At 61.1% G+C, this 18,027-nt stretch overlaps 2 protein-coding genes across 2 annotated transcripts in view; one reads left to right on the top strand and one right to left on the bottom strand.

Annotated features, from left to right (window-relative positions):
* The window catches only part of UNC5A (unc-5 netrin receptor A), a 103,208-nt gene extending 91,472 nt beyond the window's left edge, over positions 1–11,736 (top strand). The window contains exons 4-17 of the mRNA XM_005865607.2: positions 1,763–1,906; positions 2,137–2,240; positions 2,344–2,524; positions 3,383–3,550; positions 4,042–4,206; positions 5,131–5,319; positions 5,423–5,725; positions 8,228–8,315; positions 8,561–8,729; positions 8,885–9,118; positions 9,219–9,368; positions 9,451–9,615; positions 10,217–10,395; positions 10,620–11,736. Coding sequence (XP_005865669.1) covers positions 1,763–1,906; positions 2,137–2,240; positions 2,344–2,524; positions 3,383–3,550; positions 4,042–4,206; positions 5,131–5,319; positions 5,423–5,725; positions 8,228–8,315; positions 8,561–8,729; positions 8,885–9,118; positions 9,219–9,368; positions 9,451–9,615; positions 10,217–10,395; positions 10,620–10,785 — 2,405 coding nt within the window. The 3' untranslated portion in view covers positions 10,786–11,736. The remainder of the gene's footprint in view (positions 1–1,762; positions 1,907–2,136; positions 2,241–2,343; positions 2,525–3,382; positions 3,551–4,041; positions 4,207–5,130; positions 5,320–5,422; positions 5,726–8,227; positions 8,316–8,560; positions 8,730–8,884; positions 9,119–9,218; positions 9,369–9,450; positions 9,616–10,216; positions 10,396–10,619) is intronic.
* Positions 11,709–18,027, bottom strand: part of HK3 (hexokinase 3 (white cell)) — a 26,553-nt gene continuing 20,234 nt past the window's right edge. The window contains exons 11-20 of the mRNA XM_014539081.1: positions 17,903–18,027; positions 17,282–17,577; positions 17,044–17,183; positions 16,843–16,962; positions 14,507–14,602; positions 14,236–14,335; positions 12,774–12,957; positions 12,520–12,675; positions 12,124–12,357; positions 11,709–12,039 (exon numbers count right to left, since the gene is read on the bottom strand). Coding sequence (XP_014394567.1) covers positions 11,895–12,039; positions 12,124–12,357; positions 12,520–12,675; positions 12,774–12,957; positions 14,236–14,335; positions 14,507–14,602; positions 16,843–16,962; positions 17,044–17,183; positions 17,282–17,577; positions 17,903–18,027 — 1,596 coding nt within the window. The 3' untranslated portion in view covers positions 11,709–11,894. The remainder of the gene's footprint in view (positions 12,040–12,123; positions 12,358–12,519; positions 12,676–12,773; positions 12,958–14,235; positions 14,336–14,506; positions 14,603–16,842; positions 16,963–17,043; positions 17,184–17,281; positions 17,578–17,902) is intronic.

Genomic DNA, 18,027 nt, shown 5'->3' with positions numbered 1-18,027 from the left:
TTAAATTTAGTGCTGTTCTCCCAGGCTGATTGCCGGGCGGGGCGTGAGCTCCCCCACCCCATACGGGATGGATGGCCCACCCATAGACCTGTCTGCCCAGAGAGAAAAACTCCCCAGTTCAGAATGTTCTGGAGGGCTGCGCCCCTGAGTGTGTGCATGGCTTCCACTGAGGTGCTTCAAGACTCGGTGTGCTTAACAGGCGGCTGGTGCCCAGGGCCCCCTGTACACAGACCCTGTGAGCCCCTCTGCTCTCAGCCCTCACCACACCCCCCAGAGAACCTCAGAGAATGACCTCAGGCAGAGGTGACACCGTCCCCCAATCTCCTGTGAGAACTAGCCAGAGGCAGGGGCGAGTGATAGGGACCGAGGCAGGAGCTGGGGGTTCGTGAGGAGGGTGTGGGCAGGGGTCAGGGGAGACACGGTTAGAGAAATTAAGAGAGAAAACAGCCTCCCTGCTCAGCTGGACTGCTGCTCCTCCTGCAATGCAGCCCTAATTGAATTTCTCTGTTAACAATGGAAACACATTGCTGCCCGGCCTCTCTCCCTCTTTCTGATAAGCCACTGACCCGAGGGAAATTGGGGTCAGAAGGAGGAGAAATTGGAAACAAACGGTCTTTTCTCACTCCTGGGACATTGGTTCTGGCCCAGGGCCAGGAGGCTGCTGTCCCCTCTCCTGGGTCCTCAGAAGGTCTGGGCCCTCCTCGTACCCCCACTCCCTGGGTCCCAGTGTGGCCGAGGGCAGGGGCCTGCGTCCATTCTTGAGCGAGGTCCTCTAGCTCAGCTGGTGCAGAGCAGGTCCCGACACCCATCCCAGGCAGCCTGCCCCTGTGGGCCGCCCCCTCACCCTTGCAGACACTTCTCCCTAATGGCCTGGGTCCTCCCAGCCCACCCAGGTGACTACAGGACACCCTCAACATGCTTTGGGTTCAGATCACCGTGGGAGGAGGACCTACGGCAGTGATGGTGAACCTATGACACGCGTGTCAGAGGTGACACGTGAACTCATTTTTTTGGTTGATTTTTCTTTGTTAAATGGCATTTAAATATATAAAATAAATATCAAATATATAAATCTTTGTTTTACTATGGTTGCAAATATCAAAAAATTGCTATATGTGACACGGCACCAGAGTTAAGTTAGGGTTTTTCAAAATGCTGACACGCCGAGCTCAAAAGGTTCGCCATCACTGACCTACAGCAAGCCCTCGTCCTGTGAGCATGTTCCGTCACCCAAAGTGGGAGCAGTGCGGTCCAGGGCTCGGACGGGATGGATGGGGTGTGCAGAAGACAACAGCCAGCATGTGGGAATTGCTTGCTAAGCCCAGGGGTCTATTATCACACTAGGCAATGGGTGCAATTATCCTGTTAATAGCTGCTATTATGTTATCACATGTCAGGGTCCACCTGCTAACCCCCAGGGAGCTGAGCCAGATCCTTCCTCACCCTTTTACCCACAAAGCCCTCGGGCTGGCCAGTCTGCCACACCCCTTCTTCCTGGGGTCCTGGGAGGCCAGCCCCTGCTGCCAGAAGCCCTGTTAGGGGCATTTCTGTAAGTGACTCTGGAGACAGGCCCCTGGGTAACGGAGTACAAAGAATGGAAGGACTAAGAACCCACCCCTAGCTTCCAGGGCAGACCCACTGAGCTCCCGTGGGTCCCCCAGGGTGCCCTCCAGGTTGAGAGAGGCCCCGGTGTCTGCTCTGGCCTGGAACAGGGAGGCTCAGTGTGGCCCGGGCCCTAGCAACCCACACCTCCCGCCCCCAGGCCTGCCTGCCATGGAGGTCCGCATCAATGTCTCGAGGCAGCAGGTGGAGAAGGTGTTTGGGCTGGAGGAGTACTGGTGCCAGTGTGTGGCCTGGAGCTCCTCAGGCACCACCAAGAGCCAGAAGGCCTACATCCGAATAGCCTGTGAGTCCGGGGCCTGCCCTCAGGTGGGGGGTCCAGGGGTGTCACTGGGTGGAGGGGGAGGGTCCTGTCAGAAAGCCTGGGTCCTGCCTTGATGGGAGGAAGAGCCACCCATAGCCACTGGGCACTTGGCACCTCCTTCTGCCATGTGCCGTGGCTCCTGTGGGGCCGGGGAAGTGGGCCAGGCTGACGGGCACGAGGCGCCCAGCTGGAGGACACTCTTGTTCTTCCAGATTTGCGCAAGAACTTCGAGCAGGAGCCACTGGCCAAGGAGGTGTCCCTGGAGCAGGGTATCGTGTTGCCCTGCCGCCCACCGGAGGGCATCCCCCCGGCAGAGGTGAGGGGACTCCCAAGCTCGGGTCCTGCCTGCCCAGCCCCCAGGCTGACCCCCGGGGACTGCTCTCACCCGGGGCTGTGCAGAGGTGTGGCTCCTTCCCCAGGTGGAGTGGCTCCGGAATGAGGACCTGGTGGACCCGTCCCTGGACCCCAATGTGTACATCACCCGGGAGCACAGCCTGGTGGTGCGACAGGCACGCCTGGCCGACACGGCCAACTACACCTGCGTGGCCAAGAACATCGTCGCCCGCCGCCGCAGCGCCTCCGCCGCCGTCATCGTCTACGGTGGGCCCCGCTGGCGGGGGGGTGAGGGGACTCCCAAGCTCGGGTCCTGCCTGCCCAGCCCCCAGGCTGACCCCCGGGGACTGCTCTCACCCGGGGCTGTGCAGAGGTGTGGCTCCTTCCCCAGGTGGAGTGGCTCCGGAATGAGGACCTGGTGGACCCGTCCCTGGACCCCAATGTGTACATCACCCGGGAGCACAGCCTGGTGGTGCGACAGGCACGCCTGGCCGACACGGCCAACTACACCTGCGTGGCCAAGAACATCGTCGCCCGCCGCCGCAGCGCCTCCGCCGCCGTCATCGTCTACGGTGGGCCCCGGCACTGGCGGGGGAGGGAGAGCTCGGAAGTCCTCAGGGTGGCACTGTGACTGGCTCCCCAGGGAGGCAGGGCCAGGCAGGCCAGGCTGTGGGCTGACTGGGAAGGGCGGGGCCTTTCTGGGCCTATCAGGGAGCCAGAGGGTGTGTTGGCGAAGGTGCGGGGTGGCTGGTCATCTGTAGCTGCACCATCCCCTGGCTGACTTGTGGGCAGGGATCATTGTGCAGGAGATGAGGGTTCAGAGGGAGACTAGGACGTGACCTTGGGCGGGAAGTAGTGTTCTGGGCGCCCCCAGGAGCAGGCAGAGGGAGGGGGTGCAGAAGTTGCCCCTCTGAAGGCTGGAGTCTGAGCTGGAGGGGCCTGGGAGCTACAAGTTTGGGCTGGCTGCCCTAGTGCCCACAGCACCTGCTGGTGGAAGGAAGGGGCAGTTGGCACAGTGTGGCCTGCCCTCCAGGGCTTCCCCTCCAGCCCCCTGCCCTGGTCCCTGGGCCAGCATGTCTGAGGAAGCCCCCGCTCCCTGACCCCAGTCCTTCTCTGTCCGGCCAGTGAACGGTGGGTGGTCGACGTGGACCGAGTGGTCCGTCTGCAGCGCCAGCTGTGGGCGCGGCTGGCAGAAACGGAGCCGGAGCTGCACCAACCCGGCGCCTCTCAACGGGGGCGCCTTCTGTGAGGGGCAGAATGTCCAGAAAACAGCCTGCGCCACCCTGTGCCCAGGTACCAGCAGCTGCCGCCTCCTGCATCGCTCCTCACCTCGCCATCTCCGTGCCCTGGCTCCATCACACCCGCCAGCCTGCCCCCCATGGCTCCATCCCACCCGCCCGCACGCAGGGCCAGGCTCAGTCCAAGGCCAGGATGGGGTTCAGTGTGATGGAGGCAGGGCTCGGTCCATGTCCCGCTCCGTCTCGGCAGAGGGTCTGAGCCCCAGAGTTTCAGGTACAGTCAGGACAGGGGCAGCCAGTGGGGCAAGGGCAGGGCTTAGCCTGGGTGCCCACACGGCCCCGGGGCCGCGGCAGCCCCCTGGTGTGGGTAGAGCCAAACAGGCAGGTGTCATTGCGCCTCCCATCATTAGCATGTGTCATCCAGGCCAGCTGGACACCAGAGGGTGTGCAGGGTGGGCCTCCCTGGCCCTGGCCTTGCACCCAGAGCCTGAGCTGGCTCCCCAGGCTGACAGCGTCATCTCCTCTCTCTGTGTCTGTCTCCCCTAGTGGACGGCAGCTGGAGCCCGTGGAGCAAGTGGTCGGCCTGTGGGCTTGACTGCACCCACTGGCGGAGCCGCGAGTGCTCTGACCCAGCACCCCGCAACGGAGGCGAGGAGTGCCAGGGTGCCGACCTGGACACCCGAAACTGCACCAGCGACCTCTGTGTGCACAGTGAGTCCTCTGCCCTGGGAGTCCTCTTGAGTTGGCCAGGACTGGCCCTGCCCAGCTCCAGGGAGGTGGTGGCTCAGGCATTTAGTCCCCTGCCACAGGCTGCACCCCCTCTCCAAAGCTCAGGACCCTCGGGGACCCCCATCATAAACACCCACATGCGTGCCCCTGCACACCCCAATACACCCCTTGTCTCCCCCAAAACATGCATACTTTTGAGCTTTTACTGTGCACATGGCCCCCTCCCCGGGCCTCTCCTGAAGCGTCACCTCCTCCCTGTCCCCCAAGTGCACAGGCAAGTCCTGTGGGGACACCAGGCCTGTGAGGCCTGTTAATTACAAGGCCATAACTAACAATTAAAGATCTCTGTTGGATTTTTTCTCTAGAACACACCCTCCCCCATTCTTTCAATTAAAAACCTAATTATCTGTGTCAATTCCTTTCTGATGGACATTTCTTCCATTATGCAAAGCCCTTCTAAAATCAATAGGCTTCCTCTGGGCAGTCAATCACCCTCCCCAGCCGCGCCCCCGGCCTGGAGAGGCAGGCGAGGGGACGAGCCCTGGCAGGGACCAGGGACTAGGTGGGCAGACCCCCCAGGGAGCGGATCCCATGCTCTGGGGGTCTCAGGAGCTCCCTGCGGCTTCAGCTGCCTGGGCCCCAGAAGCGGGGGTTCAGTCTAGCAGCCCCATCCAAGGCCGGCTGGGGAAGTGTCTCTTCCCCGCCCTCCTGGGGATCAGCAGCCACCGCCTGAATCCAGCCTGTGAGGGATGTGATTGGCTCCGTGACACACGAGGTGGCGGCAGATGCAGGGCTGGGATGCACGCGTGCTGACTCCCTGCTCCCGCGCCAGCGTCAGCTGCCCAATAGTGCTGATGCCCAAGGAGTGCGAACCGCTGACCTCTCCCCCCACCCGCCCCCCCGCAGCTGCTTCTGGGCCAGAGGACGTGGCGCTCTATGTGGGCCTCGTCGCCGTGGCCGTGTGTCTCCTCCTGCTGCTGCTCGTCCTCATCCTCGTTTATTGCCGTAAGAAGGAGGGGCTGGACTCAGATGTGGCCGACTCCTCCATCCTCACCTCCGGCTTCCAGCCCGTCAGCATCAAGCCCAGCAAAGCAGGTGTGGTGCCTCTGCCCCCAGCTTCCGCCCTGGCCCCCATGCCAGGGGCCCCCAGGCCGGGCCGCCCTCAGTGCCACTCCCTGAGTCTGCCTTTATCCTGCAGACAATCCCCATCTGCTCACCATCCAGCCAGACCTCAGCACCACCACCACCACCTACCAGGGCAGCCTGTGTCCCCGGCAGGACGGGCCCAGCCCCAAGTTCCAGCTAACCAATGGGCACCTGCTCAGCCCGCTGAGTGGCGGCCGCCACACGCTGCACCACAGCTCACCCACCTCTGAGGCCGAGGACTTTGTTTCCCGCCTGTCCACCCAGACCTACTTCCGCTCCCTGCCGCGAGGCATCAGCAACATGGCCTATGGGACTTTCAACTTCCTCGGGGGCCGGCTGATGATCCCTCATACAGGTGGGAAGGGCCCCAAAGTGCTCGGGGAGCTCTCAGAGGCAAGACTAGCATCCGTGTCCCTCCTCTGCCACTCAGCCTCACCCCAAACGCGGAGCTAGGCCAGCAAGGAAAGGAGGTCGAGTCTGCGAGACGACCCAGTTGTGGCTGACAGTGGGGCTGGCACTGAGGCCGCGGCCAGAGCTGTCTCCCTTCTGTGGCCTGGGGCACAGGACTTCTGTCCATTCCTGTACATGTGCCGGCTCCAGGAGGGCCCTGGGCTCCCAGGTGGGACAGGTGAAGAAACAGCAAAAGACAAGCACCTAGACAGGGGCTCTTCCACCCACCACCTCGCACAACCCCTCTGCCAGGGTCTCTGAGACACCTTGATAAAAATCCACAGACCTCCATGGGCATCTTTCAAAGAAGCTGCGTACCTCTGGTGTGGCTGGCCACTGCCACCTGAAATTCTCTCTTCCCTCTGCTTAGAGGACCTCACATAGCCCTGGGTTTCTGGTCCCTTTTCAGCTGCTCCGGGTGCCTGTTCCCAAATGTAGGTGTTCATCAGAGCTCCCTCCTGGCACCCTCTCCCACTCCATGGCTCTAATCGCCATGTCTGTGCAGATCACTCCCACTCCTAATCCCCAGCCACAGTTCTCCTGGGCGACAGAATCCTACACCCAGCTGCCTCCTGGGCAGCTCCATCTGGAAGTCTCACATTCCTTGTGCCCAAAACGGCACCGTCTCCCACCCTCCCCCACAACCTCCTGCTTCCCGGCTTTCCCCACCTCAGGAACAGCACAGTCGAGTCAGAAACTGGAGGTCACCTTGACCTCCTGCTCTTCTTCACTTGCCCCTCACCCCTACGTCAGTCTCACACCCATCCCATCATTCCTCCTCCTCAAATGTTCCTGTGCCCCACTGCTCCTGGTCTTCCCGCTGCCTCTCCTGGCCCTGACCACCACGCCTACCTGTCATCGGTCACAGCGCCAGGCATTCGCCCGGTGCAGCCACCCTTCGTCATGTCCCTCTCCTTTCCGGGGCTTCCCAATGCCCCCTGCAAAGCCCACGTGACAAGGCCACAGTGGCCCCTTCCCTGCTGGCCAACTGTGGTGGCCTCTTTCCTCCTGAGGGAGCTTCTGCACATGGCAGCTACGGTGGGCTCCCAGCACCCCACCACACACGATCCCTCTCCCCTCCCACCAGGTCTTGGCCTGGCAGCTCTCCCTCTCTGTGCTTCATGCCTCTGCCATAGGGATGAGGTGAGATGGTCCATGCCTGAGGAAGGGGCAGGCACACACGGGTGGTCAGTGACCATTGTGGGGTGGCTGCCCCCGCACCCAGGACTCTTGACTGCCATCCATCTTGTTCTCCCCACTGGGCTGGGTGCTTCTTGAGAGCAGGGCCCGTGGTTGTGCCTCACCTTCCTGAGTGCCTGTCCTCGGTGTGAGCGTTCATTGACTGGGAATGCAGGTGTGTTCACACTCAGTCTCTGGGCCTGTCACCAACCCCGGCAGCCGGTACCAGGAGGCAGCACAGGCTGGTGAAGGGAGCAGTAGCTGTAAGCACTCCATCACTGGCTCCCCTCTCCTGGGCTTCAGTCCCTGGGAAGTGGTGACCATCCAGCCGGCCCAGCCAGTCGCCCACTCTGAAGAGCATGCCTGTGCCTTCAGATTTGATGGGACAGAGTCATAGAATTGTTCTCCCTCTTCTAATGTAGAGGCTCCCTGTCCTGAAAGGGCAGGAAGGTGGGGCACGACCACCCCTCGCCATCCCCAGAGCAACTTCCCAGCCCCTACTGCCTCCCCTGGAACCTCTCCTCCCTCAGCAGGCGCTTTCTGATGCTGCCCCCGCGAGACGCTGGGGCAGGGGTGACTCAGCCAGACAGCAGGACACATGCGCAGTGGCTCTCAGACCCAGGAGGGCTATCAAAGTGGCGAGGTTGTTCAAGGCCCCGGCCCCACCTATAGTGGGCCACTGCCCAAGTCATGCATGGTGGCAGAGAGCTGCCATCCCCAGAGGCGGCCAGGGCCCGTGGAGGTGGGGTGGTCGTGAGCAGGGGAGGAGGGCAGGGCACCCAGACAGAGGCAGCTCTGGGCGGTGGTTCCAGAACAGCGAGTAGGCAGCTCAGGCTGGGCTGGAGATGCTGCTGGGAAGGCAGTTGGGGCCAGAGGCGAAAGACCTTAAATGCCAGGCCAGGGAGCTAGACTCCATCTAGTAGGAGTAAGGGAAGGCTTTAAGCAGGGCAAGGGGAGGTAGGTCCAGCATCCCTGGCACCTTTTGTCTCGGTGTTTTCTGTGCCCAGGCTCACTGGGCATGCTTTGCCCACCCAAGTGTCTTTGCGCTCTCTTGGGGTCGCTGTGATTCGCTTCCTGCCGTGTGGATGGTTGGGCAGTCCCTGTGGCACCTCTGTCCCCAGGCCAGGCTAGCACCGATCCGTCCTCAAAGGGAGACTTACAGAGGGGCTGGCAGTGTTTGGTGTCTCTGCAGCCTGGTAAGCCTGGCCCTCCTCCCGCTCTATCACAGGGGTCAGCCTCCTCATCCCCCCAGATGCCATACCTCGCGGGAAGATCTACGAGATCTACCTCACGCTGCACAAGCCGGAGGACGTGAGGTGTGGGCTTGGGCCCTGCAGCTGAGGCTGGGTGGGCCCCCCTGCCTGCAGTCACCAGGAAGCCACCTGCCCAACCATTGCTGGGCCTTGTGTGGACTGGCCTGAGGGGGATCCGGGGAAGAGCTGCCCCTAAGCTCAACCCAGCTCTGCTCCTGACCCCAGGGGCCGCTGCCCTGCCCCATCCTACCCAGTCCAGGGTGGTCCATTGATGCCTTTCCCTCCCCACCTGTACTTCCCCACTTGAGGTTGCCCCTAGCCGGCTGTCAGACCCTGCTGAGTCCCATCGTTAGCTGCGGGCCCCCCGGAGTGCTGCTCACCCGGCCTGTCATCCTGGCTATGGACCATTGCGGGGAGCCTAGCCCTGAGAGCTGGAGCCTGCGCCTCAAGAAGCAGTCCTGCGAGGGCAGCTGGGAGGTGAGCCCCACTGCCCACCCAAGGGAGCCAACACCGGCCTCTGAGTGGAGCCTGTCTTCCCACCTGGCCCTTGAGCCAGGTCCCTGTCCCCAGTCTCTGGCCACCCCTCAGAGCTGCACTTGGCCATGAGTTGACCCATCGGGCCCTACCCGCAGGACGTGCTGCACCTGGGTGAGGAGGCGCCCTCCCACCTCTACTACTGCCAGCTGGAGGCCGGCACCTGCTACATCTTCACCGAGCAGCTGGGCCGCTTTGCCCTCGTGGGAGAGGCCCTCAGTGTGGCCGCTGCCAAGCGCCTCAAGCTGCTTCTGTTTGCCCCCGTGGCCTGCACCTCCCTAGAATACAACATCCGAGTCTACTGCCTACAGGACACCCGAGATGCACTCAAGGTACTGCCCAGCCCCACCCTCTGTGCGCCTGGCCCTGAGGGCTGAGGTGCAGGGGGCTCTCCCAGCCCCCGGGCTCAGCTGACCACCTGTGGCCCTGCAGGAGGTGGTGCAGCTGGAGAAGCAGCTGGGAGGACAGCTGATCCAGGAACCTCGTGTCCTGCACTTGAAGGACAGTTACCACAACCTGCGCCTGTCTATCCACGACGTGCCCAGCTCCCTGTGGAAGAGCAAGCTCCTCGTCAGCTACCAGGTGAGGGCGCTCAAGGTGCCTGGAGCCGGGCCCACCAGCCACGGGCACCCCTGACGCTGCCCTTCTGCTCCCCCCCCCCCAGGAGATCCCCTTTTATCACATCTGGAATGGCACACAGCAGTACCTGCACTGCACCTTCACCTTGGAGCGTGTCAGCCCCAGCACCAGTGACCTGGCCTGCAAGGTGTGGGTGTGGCAGGTGGAGGGTGACGGGCAGAGCTTCAACATCAACTTCAACATCACCAAGGTGGGCAGGAAAGGCATCAGCACTGCCATAATGTGCGCCACACCCCAGGCCCGCCCTGACACCTCCTCCTCGAAACCAGAAACCACTTGGCCTCTTCCTCTGAGTCTCCAGGGAGAGGTGCAGGTGCAAGTAGACAGATGCAGTGGGACTGACTTGGAAGGGACTGAAGAGGATGTGGGAGCAGCAGGAAGGAGAGGTGGAGCGGCCTGGGCTTCCCTGAGGAGGACTCTGTCCTGGGCCTCAGAGGATCAGTAAGAGTTAGACAGGCAGCAGCGAGGGAAGGGCAGCGTTTCTGGCAGTGTCTGAGTTCAAGGACATAGACGGAGAGAGGAACACGGTGAATCCCGAGTGTTCAGCAGAGGCTGAGCAGGGCGGGTAGGGTCAGGGCTGGTGGGGGAGGAGGGGAAGGAGGCCAGATAGCTCCTGTGCTCACTGGCTGTGTGACTTTGGCAGGTCATTACACCTGAGCCCCAGTGGGGGTGTCAGGTGGTGCTTTGCTCTAAGGTGGTTTGGGTGCTCCCCCAGGAGGTTGCCGTGGGCTTGGGCCAGGGAAAGTTCTAACAGTCTTCTTCGCCCCTTTGCTGTCCCCCCTCCTCCCCAGGACACAAGATTCACGGAGCTGCTGGCTCTGGAGAGCGAAGGGGGGGTCCCAGCCCTAGTGGGCCCCAGTGCCTTCAAGATCCCCTTCCTCATTCGGCAGAAGATCATTACCAGCCTGGACCCACCCTGTAGCCGAGGTGCCGACTGGCGGACTCTGGCCCAGAAACTCCACCTGGACAGGTGCCTGGGAGATGGGCAGGGGGGATTGCAAAGGCCACCTGCAGTCCAGCCTGGCGGGGTAGGATGGGTGGGGTGGACAGGACAGTCTGTGGGGCCTGTGGCCCATCCATCAGCAGCCAGGGCATCCAGTATGGTTGACAGAGGGGTGGGCTGGGGGCAGGAGGCAGTAGCCTGGGGTGAGGCCAGGCCACTAATGGGCTCCCTTCCTCCCCTTCTCTCCACAGCCATCTCAGCTTCTTTGCCTCCAAGCCCAGCCCCACAGCCATGATCCTCAACCTGTGGGAGGCAAGGCACTTCCCCAATGGCAACCTCAGCCAGCTGGCTGCAGCAGTGGCCGGACTGGGCCAGCCAGACGGCGGCCTCTTCACAGTGTCGGAGGCTGAATGCTGAGGCCAGCCAGGCCCCCACACCTACACTCTCACCAGCTTTGGGACCTTCCAGGGACAGGCAGAGCCGGACGGGGCCTCCCCACACCGGGGAGCTGTGTGGACAGGCCCCTCCTGGTGAACGCTGTCTCTTCACACTGGCCCTTCAGACCCTGCCCATGCTCCCCCCCCTCCAGGGCCTGCCAGGCCAGGCTGGCACTGCCACCTGCCCCCAGGGCCCAGGCTGGACAGTGCCAAAAGCCAGCCCAGGCCCAGCCCCTGTGTGTGTGTGTGTATGTGTGTGGTGCTACCTCTCCCCCCGCCCCTGGCCGGGGACCGCACACGCACAGCATGTGTGCACACGCTGGGCTCGGGACGCACCCTGGAGCTCCTGCCTGAGCTGGACCTTATGCAAACATTTCTGTGCCTGCTGGGTAGGGGCACATCTGAGGGGCCCGGCTCCAAGCCTGTGGGACTGAGGGCCACAGCCGGATGGGGGGGCGGCCCCTGGATTCAGGCACACGACCCCTACACGGGCATGTGCCCACGCATGTCTCGTGTGTCATCTCACCGGCTTCCCCCTCCCCCGCACACACGTCATGCTGTACACCTGGAGGCCACTCACACCTCTCACGCCCGGTATCAGTCCACATCTGCCTCTCACATGCTGCCCTTCTCCCACCCACCCAGGGACACCCAAGGCTCCTCCCTGATCCTCCCCCTCCCCCACCAAGAGGAGCCCTGCCCGACGGGGCGTGTGAATATGCAACGGGAGTCCTGGGCTGGACAATGGCGAGTGTGCGTGCCGTGGCGTGCCCGCTCCTGGGGCCTGTCGTGTGAAGCTCGTGCCCTGACTCTGTCTTAAGTGCATTCACGCACTTACACTTGGCCTTATGTACACAGCCTTGCCCGGCCGCCGGGGCGCGTAGGGATTTTAGCGGACGTGAATGTAAATAAATTATATATATATTGCTAACCCAAGTGCTGCTTCTCTCGGGGAAGCCAGAACTTGAGGTCAGTGGCCACAGAGGGGTCACACATGGGCTGTTCTGGGAGTCCTGGGTGGCTGAGCCTGGCTGGGGCACAAGTGGGGCCCCAGGCCTGGTCCAGCACAGCTGGTTCCTGGAGACTTCTTCAGACATGGGCCTGCTTGGCCAGGCGACAGGCAACGGCAGTGACCAGGGCTGCACCTTTGCCTGACCCATCCTCCGACTGCAGGAAGGTGACTGCACAGCAAGGGGCCAGCTCCTGCACAGTGGCCGCCACCAGGCGAGAGAAGCTGTGAGGGGAGGGGCTGAGGTGAGCCCAGGCCAGCCAGGCCCTACCCAGGCATGCCTCCCACCGGCCTGGCATCCAGACTCACTGGGGGTGCAGCTTGTAGAGGGTCCCATCCACTCCCACAGACACAGTCAGCTCTTCCAGGCCCCGGTTCTCACGGATCTTCTCCACCACGGCAGCCACACCTGCCCCACAGAGCTGGGCTGCCCGCTGGGACACAGCCTGGCACACCTCCAGGACCATCAGGGTATCATCCGAGGTCAGGGGCAGCCCCAGATCCTCAAGGATGGCTCGGACCTGCCTCAGGGCCAGGCTGTCACTGGGGACAGGAAGGAATAGAACACAGAGGTAGGGTCTGGCATTAGCTCCCCTCTCGTGGCTTCTGTCCTCCTGGGTGGACCTCCCTCCAACCAGCCTTCCACCCAAAGTGAACAGAAAGACCCCTTTGGGAGGTGGGAGGCGGTAATGCACGGCTCGGCACCTTTCAATCTCAGACAGAAACTTGGTCTTGAAAATGTCCCTGGTTTGAAGGCTCTGGGTCTGTTGACCCCGGAAGAGAACTCCAAGGCTGGTCAAATGCAAGAGGATGTGGCGGACGATCTCCCCCAGGTACATGCCACTGATCATCTTCTCAAACCTGCATGGAAGTGTGTGTGCCCACAGGGTAGAAGACCCATCCACTACCATCACCAGCGGAAGCCACCACCAGCCACCCCTGCCCGGCCCAGCCCACACCTCTGTTTGCCAGGGTTGATGGATGCCCGGTCCACACTTGCATCGAAACAGGTGCTGAGCGTGTCCAGAGAGCCGTCATCCCCAAAGGCGCCCCACTCCATGTTGATGCACATGTGGCCGAGGTCCCCAGCCACTCCTGCCACGTTCCGGAGCTCCTCCATGTAGCAGGCATTGGTGCCAGTTCCTGCAGGAAGGCCAGGCGGAGTAGGCGCCATTTACTAAATCAGACAGGACCCCCTCTGAACCCTTCCTGCACTGAGACGGCAAAATGTGGGCTCATTTTTTACATCTCCATCTCCTCACACTCATGCCCTGCCCCCGGTCCTGGTCTTCTTTCCTTCCTGACATTCTTGTGCAGCCCCTGCCAGCACCAAGCCCCTGGGCCTCCACTGCTTCCCCTACCAGCTCCACCTTCGGTGCATCTCCCATGCTTCCCCCGGGTACTCCTAGAAATGCCACCAGCCATGCCATTCCCCTGGGAGATGTGTGACAGCCCTCCACTGTCTGCAGGTGAGACGCCTAAGCTCCCTGAACTGGTCTTCAGTTCTTTAGTCAAACTAGCAGGTGCTGGGCCAAGAGCCAAGGACGGAGACAGGAGTCAGACCAGAGGAGCCCCGCAGTGGCCAGAGGTGGGGCAATGAGCAGACAACTCAGAGACTGCCCATATGTGCCTAAATGAAGGTGCAAAGAAGAGCATCCTGGGAGTGCCGAATCATCCTGCCTAGAGGGTCAGGAAAAGCTACAGAGAGGAAGTAAGTTGGGGTTTAGCCTTGAAGCCAAGAAGCACAGAAAGAAACGGCATTCCAGGCAGAGGGCAAAGGCATCCCTTTCCTATCCCAATACCCGGTCAGCTCTAGGCAGGTGGACTCCTTGCAACCCCACCTTGACTTCCTCCATCCAGTGGTTTGTTCCCATGGCAATTTGGGCACACCCCTCCGAGCGCCTGCCCATGCCAGGCTCTATGTTCAAGAAGCTCCCGGTCCCACGAGTGGCTATCACCCACCCTGTGCTCTGAGAGATGGATGCCTGAGGACCTGTGGGAGCCCTCCTTCCCTGCCCAGCCAGATCCTTTCTTTCAAGGCTTTCTTTGCAAGTCCCACTCATCGTGGGACCCCTTCCTTTCTGAGCTCAGCCTGTCACCCTGGCACAGAGTCAGGTTCAGCTCTCTCTGACTGCCATGTGCTATTCTAGGCTCAAGCCCTGCTAAATGGTCAGTTCTGAAAAGGCAAGTGTCTTCTCCCTTTATGTGTCTTCCTGTCCCTTCATCCATCCCTCAGCTGGCCACAGGATAGGTGCTTAATAAAGACTTAGAATCTTGGATGACCTAAAGGACCCTCATAGCTCATTCTCTGTCAATCCCTGGCACCCTCCCCCCAAGCCCCTCCACCCCAGCTCCAAGCACTGAGTGTCCCATGAATTAGCATCAAGCAGTAGGGACACAAAAGAGCAGGGCCCTCCTCACCAACAATAAGGCCGACCTCACAACGGGGGTCCTCATAGCCACAGGACATCATGGTTCCCACTGTGTCATTGACAATGGCAACGACAGTCAGCTTCATTGCCTGCACACAAAAGGATGAGGCTAGTTGCTGGGCAACATGGTCGTCACGGCAACTGGTGCTGGACCCAGAGGTCTCTACTGCAGAGGGTCCCCCTCTTAGGAAGCGAGAGACCCTTTGCTCGCCTCAAGGCCTGCCACAGTCCCAAAGCACCCCTGGAGGCAGACTCCCTACCTGTCTGCGCTCAAGGGCTTCCCGCAGCAGAAGCACGACATCTTGGCCCTCACAGTCTGATGCATTGAAACCCTTCGTCCAGTTCAGGAGGATGCCCTGGGGTGGGACCAAGGCAGGGGACCCTTTGGAATTTCACTTGGCCTCCCCAAAGCCTGCATCTCCTCCAGCATACCATGTTCCCCCTCTGTAAGCAGCATCCCAGGTCCACTCTGCCCATACAGCAGAGGGCCTTGCCCTCTACCCCCTGCCAAGTCCTCAGAAGCCTTCCAGTGTGAAGAAACCTATTAATAAACATTCAACCTATGTTAGTACCAGAATGCTCAGATGCTCTCAGGGTTTGGCCATTTTAAGACGGTTGCCCAGAAGGAATGGCCCTTCGGGATTGGGTGAGGAAGGGATGGAGCTTGTCAAATGAGTGCTGTGTGTGAGAAAGGGGAGGCTCGGGGTCCACATGGCAGCAGATTCTGCTCTTCTGAAAAGAACTAGCCAGAGTCGCTTGAGAGAAGGAATTCTTGGAGCTGGGACAGAGCTGTGTCATTGGGAGATTCACACGTGTGTGCCAGATGTAAGTGAAGGACGAATAGAAAAGCCAGAACCCAGACATGTGGGCAGGATGGAAGGGGACAAGACAGCTAAGCCTTTACTGTGAGAAATTGGCCTTCAATTGTGAACTTAGTGACGGGGACTTGGCTGTGCTTTTCTTGGTGTGCTTCTCTAAGTGCGGGGGGTGGGGGGAGAAAATGACTGCTCTGCCCATGGGGAAGCGTGGAGAGCAGATCTGAAAATCTTTAGGGCAGGAGATTAGGAATACTAACCAACATTTCCCCCAGTAATATTGTCGTATCACTTTCCCTATATGACTACATCTAGGGTGTTCTGTGCTCATTGTCCCCAAACCAGAAACCAACAAGAGTGAATGAGAGGGAGGCCAGTTTATGGGAGACCAGATCATGAGAATGAGCAAAGCTTCCCTGCTCCCAGACAAGACAAAGAACCCCTGGCCTGGGAAGGGGCAGGCAGAGCCAGGGTTCGGATGGCTTCCTGAGAGAGGTGCTCTGTGCCCTCCACGCTGGGCCCACCCTTGGGCGGGAGGGAAGGAGACACAGGATTTGGGTGGTCTGAGAGGAGAAGAGGCCTCTGACCTCCTTCCCCAGGGAGGTGTGAGGACCCAAGAGAGGAAGTAGTAGCCCCCTACTACTTCCCAGTGGGGGCCTGGTGTCTCCCCAAGAGTTTCCCTTTTGTGTCTGCACATTCATTACAGCGAAGGACGATCACTGTGCAGCCGAGAGGGGCCCCTAGGGGGGAGGGGGTCTCCAAATTGATCAACATTAAGTTTTCACCCTCCAAAGATTGTGGGTTCAACACAGAAATTTAGTTCAGTGTTAGATCAATAGGATCATGTTTCCTGCATGCCTGCTTTTGCATCTTGAGTCCCACCTGCTTCTCACACTTTATAAGAAATAATCAAAAGGCACCAGCTGCTCAGCCCGGAGCAAGAGGACCAGCCGAGAGATGCAGTGGCCGTGCGGGTGGGGGAAGGCAGAGTACGGAGGCACGCATCTGGGAGGGCAGGGCTGGAGCAGAGGGCGACAGCCACACCAGGGCTGGTTGGAGCCGAGGAGGCAGAGCTGCTCAGAGACGCAGGAAGGGCAGGACGCAGTGGGCACCTTCGGGGACAGTGTACCCCTCATCATAGCAATTTTTCACACAAGTTGGGATGTTGAGGAGGGGATTCCTGAGAACCTGGACTAGAGTTCCAGGAGGACCTGTTTGCATGACAGGCCTCAGTGTGTGCACGAAAAGTCTAGCGTTCTTGTTGAAGGGTGCGTGGAGGTGTGTGCTGAGAGCCTGCTGCTCTGCCACCCCAGTTAGGCACCCACCCCAGCCAGGCACTGAGAGGGACACTGGCAAGGCCAGGAAGGGGAGAGAGGGCAAAGGACCCGTGTGAGCACAGCCCTTCGAGCGCCTGGAGCCAACGCTGCTCCCTGCAGGCCCTGGGCCAGACACCAGTGCGTGGTCAGCCCGGACCTGGGCTTGCACTACTCCCAAGTGCCCACGCCTACCCCTGGCTCCACTCTCCTGCTTATTGGCAGCCCCCAGGGATACCCGTGTCCTTCTCCATCCCAGGCCTCTTCGTGACTGGATTCCAGACCACTTTACCACTTCCACCCATTTGGGCACACTACATTAGGGAAACTGAGGCCGAGTGGAGGCTCAGCCCAGTGGTGCCTCTGCCTGCCCCTCCCCCCAGTCCTCTCCCCAGCCTCCTGCGAGGCCATGAAGGGCATGTGGGTGGGAAGCCCTGGGAATGCCTTCCCCCAGCCCTCCCCCCTCACCTGATCCAGGCCAAGCTGCCTGCACGGGAAGGAGAAGGTGAAACCCAGGGGGAGACTCTGCCCGCTCAGGCCCTGCTTCTGCTGGAAGTCCAGGATGCAGTCCACGATGTGGTCAAAGAGCTGAGGGGAGGCGCAAGTCAGCGTCGGGGAGAGGGGCACCGGCCCTTCCCTGTCCCTGCTTCAGCCCCAGGCTGTGAGTACCTGCTGCCCAGAGCCCTGAGCCACACACTCAGGGATGGAATAGACCTGGTTGGTGATCTGCACGCCTTCTGTGGCCACATGTACCAGGAGGACTCGGAAGTTCGTGCCTCCAAGGTCCAGCGCCAGGAAGTCCCCCCGCTCTGTGGGACGGAGACAGGACAGAGTGGGTGGTTTCACTCAGCACACACTGACCCCCAGGAGCCCATGTCCCAGTCACACACTCAGGCCAGGTCCTCACCGCTGCCATCAGGAGTGGCCCGGACATAAGTGGGCAGCATTCGGAGGGAGGAGGCCTCCCCTTGGAGCCCCTTGACCATGGCCTCCCGCATCTGTGCCTGCACCACTGCCAGCTGCTCACGGTTCAACCGGAACGGTGCCAGGGTCTCCTCCAATAGGCGCCGGTGGGCAGCCAGGCGGGCAGCCACCGCGGTCACCATTGCCACACCCTGGCCGCCCCCGTCCACAGAAGGGATAAAGGAGACATCACATTCAGGGGCCAGGAGCGTCACCGTCTCCTGCAGGACACTGAGGAACCTGCACAAACACATGCGAGGCCCACCCTGGCTTGGCACCAGGCCCTGACCCCCAGGGCTTCCTGAAGCCTGGACCCCATCATTTCAAATCAGTTCAATTCTAAGTTTATCTGTGCACCAACGCCATGCCCAGTGCCCCCAGGGACCCCTCCCTTGCACACCCAAGGAGAAGCATCTTTTCTCTCCTCTGACCTCTTTTGGCCCCCAGCCCCCATCTGGCCTCACCCTGCCCTGCAGCCATGGTACTGGAGTGCCCTTGGGTGCTTGTCACACACACACACGTGTTCCTGCTACCTGCTCACACAGGATCTGTGTTTTCTGAATACCTGGGGTGGTGCTCAAACACTCGGCCTCCAGTGGCCACAGCGATCTGAAGCGTCTGCTGCTCCCGGCTGTGCTGGAGGCGGGTGAGGACGGCAGCCAGGGCAGCGGGGCAGGGCTGGGCGGCTCG

Source organism: Myotis brandtii, unplaced genomic scaffold (assembly GCF_000412655.1).
Source record: "Myotis brandtii unplaced genomic scaffold, ASM41265v1 scaffold208, whole genome shotgun sequence".
Classification (NCBI taxonomy): domain Eukaryota; kingdom Metazoa; phylum Chordata; class Mammalia; order Chiroptera; family Vespertilionidae; genus Myotis; species Myotis brandtii.
Note: the sequence above shows the minus strand (reverse complement) of the source record. Positions and strands in the feature narration are given on the sequence as shown.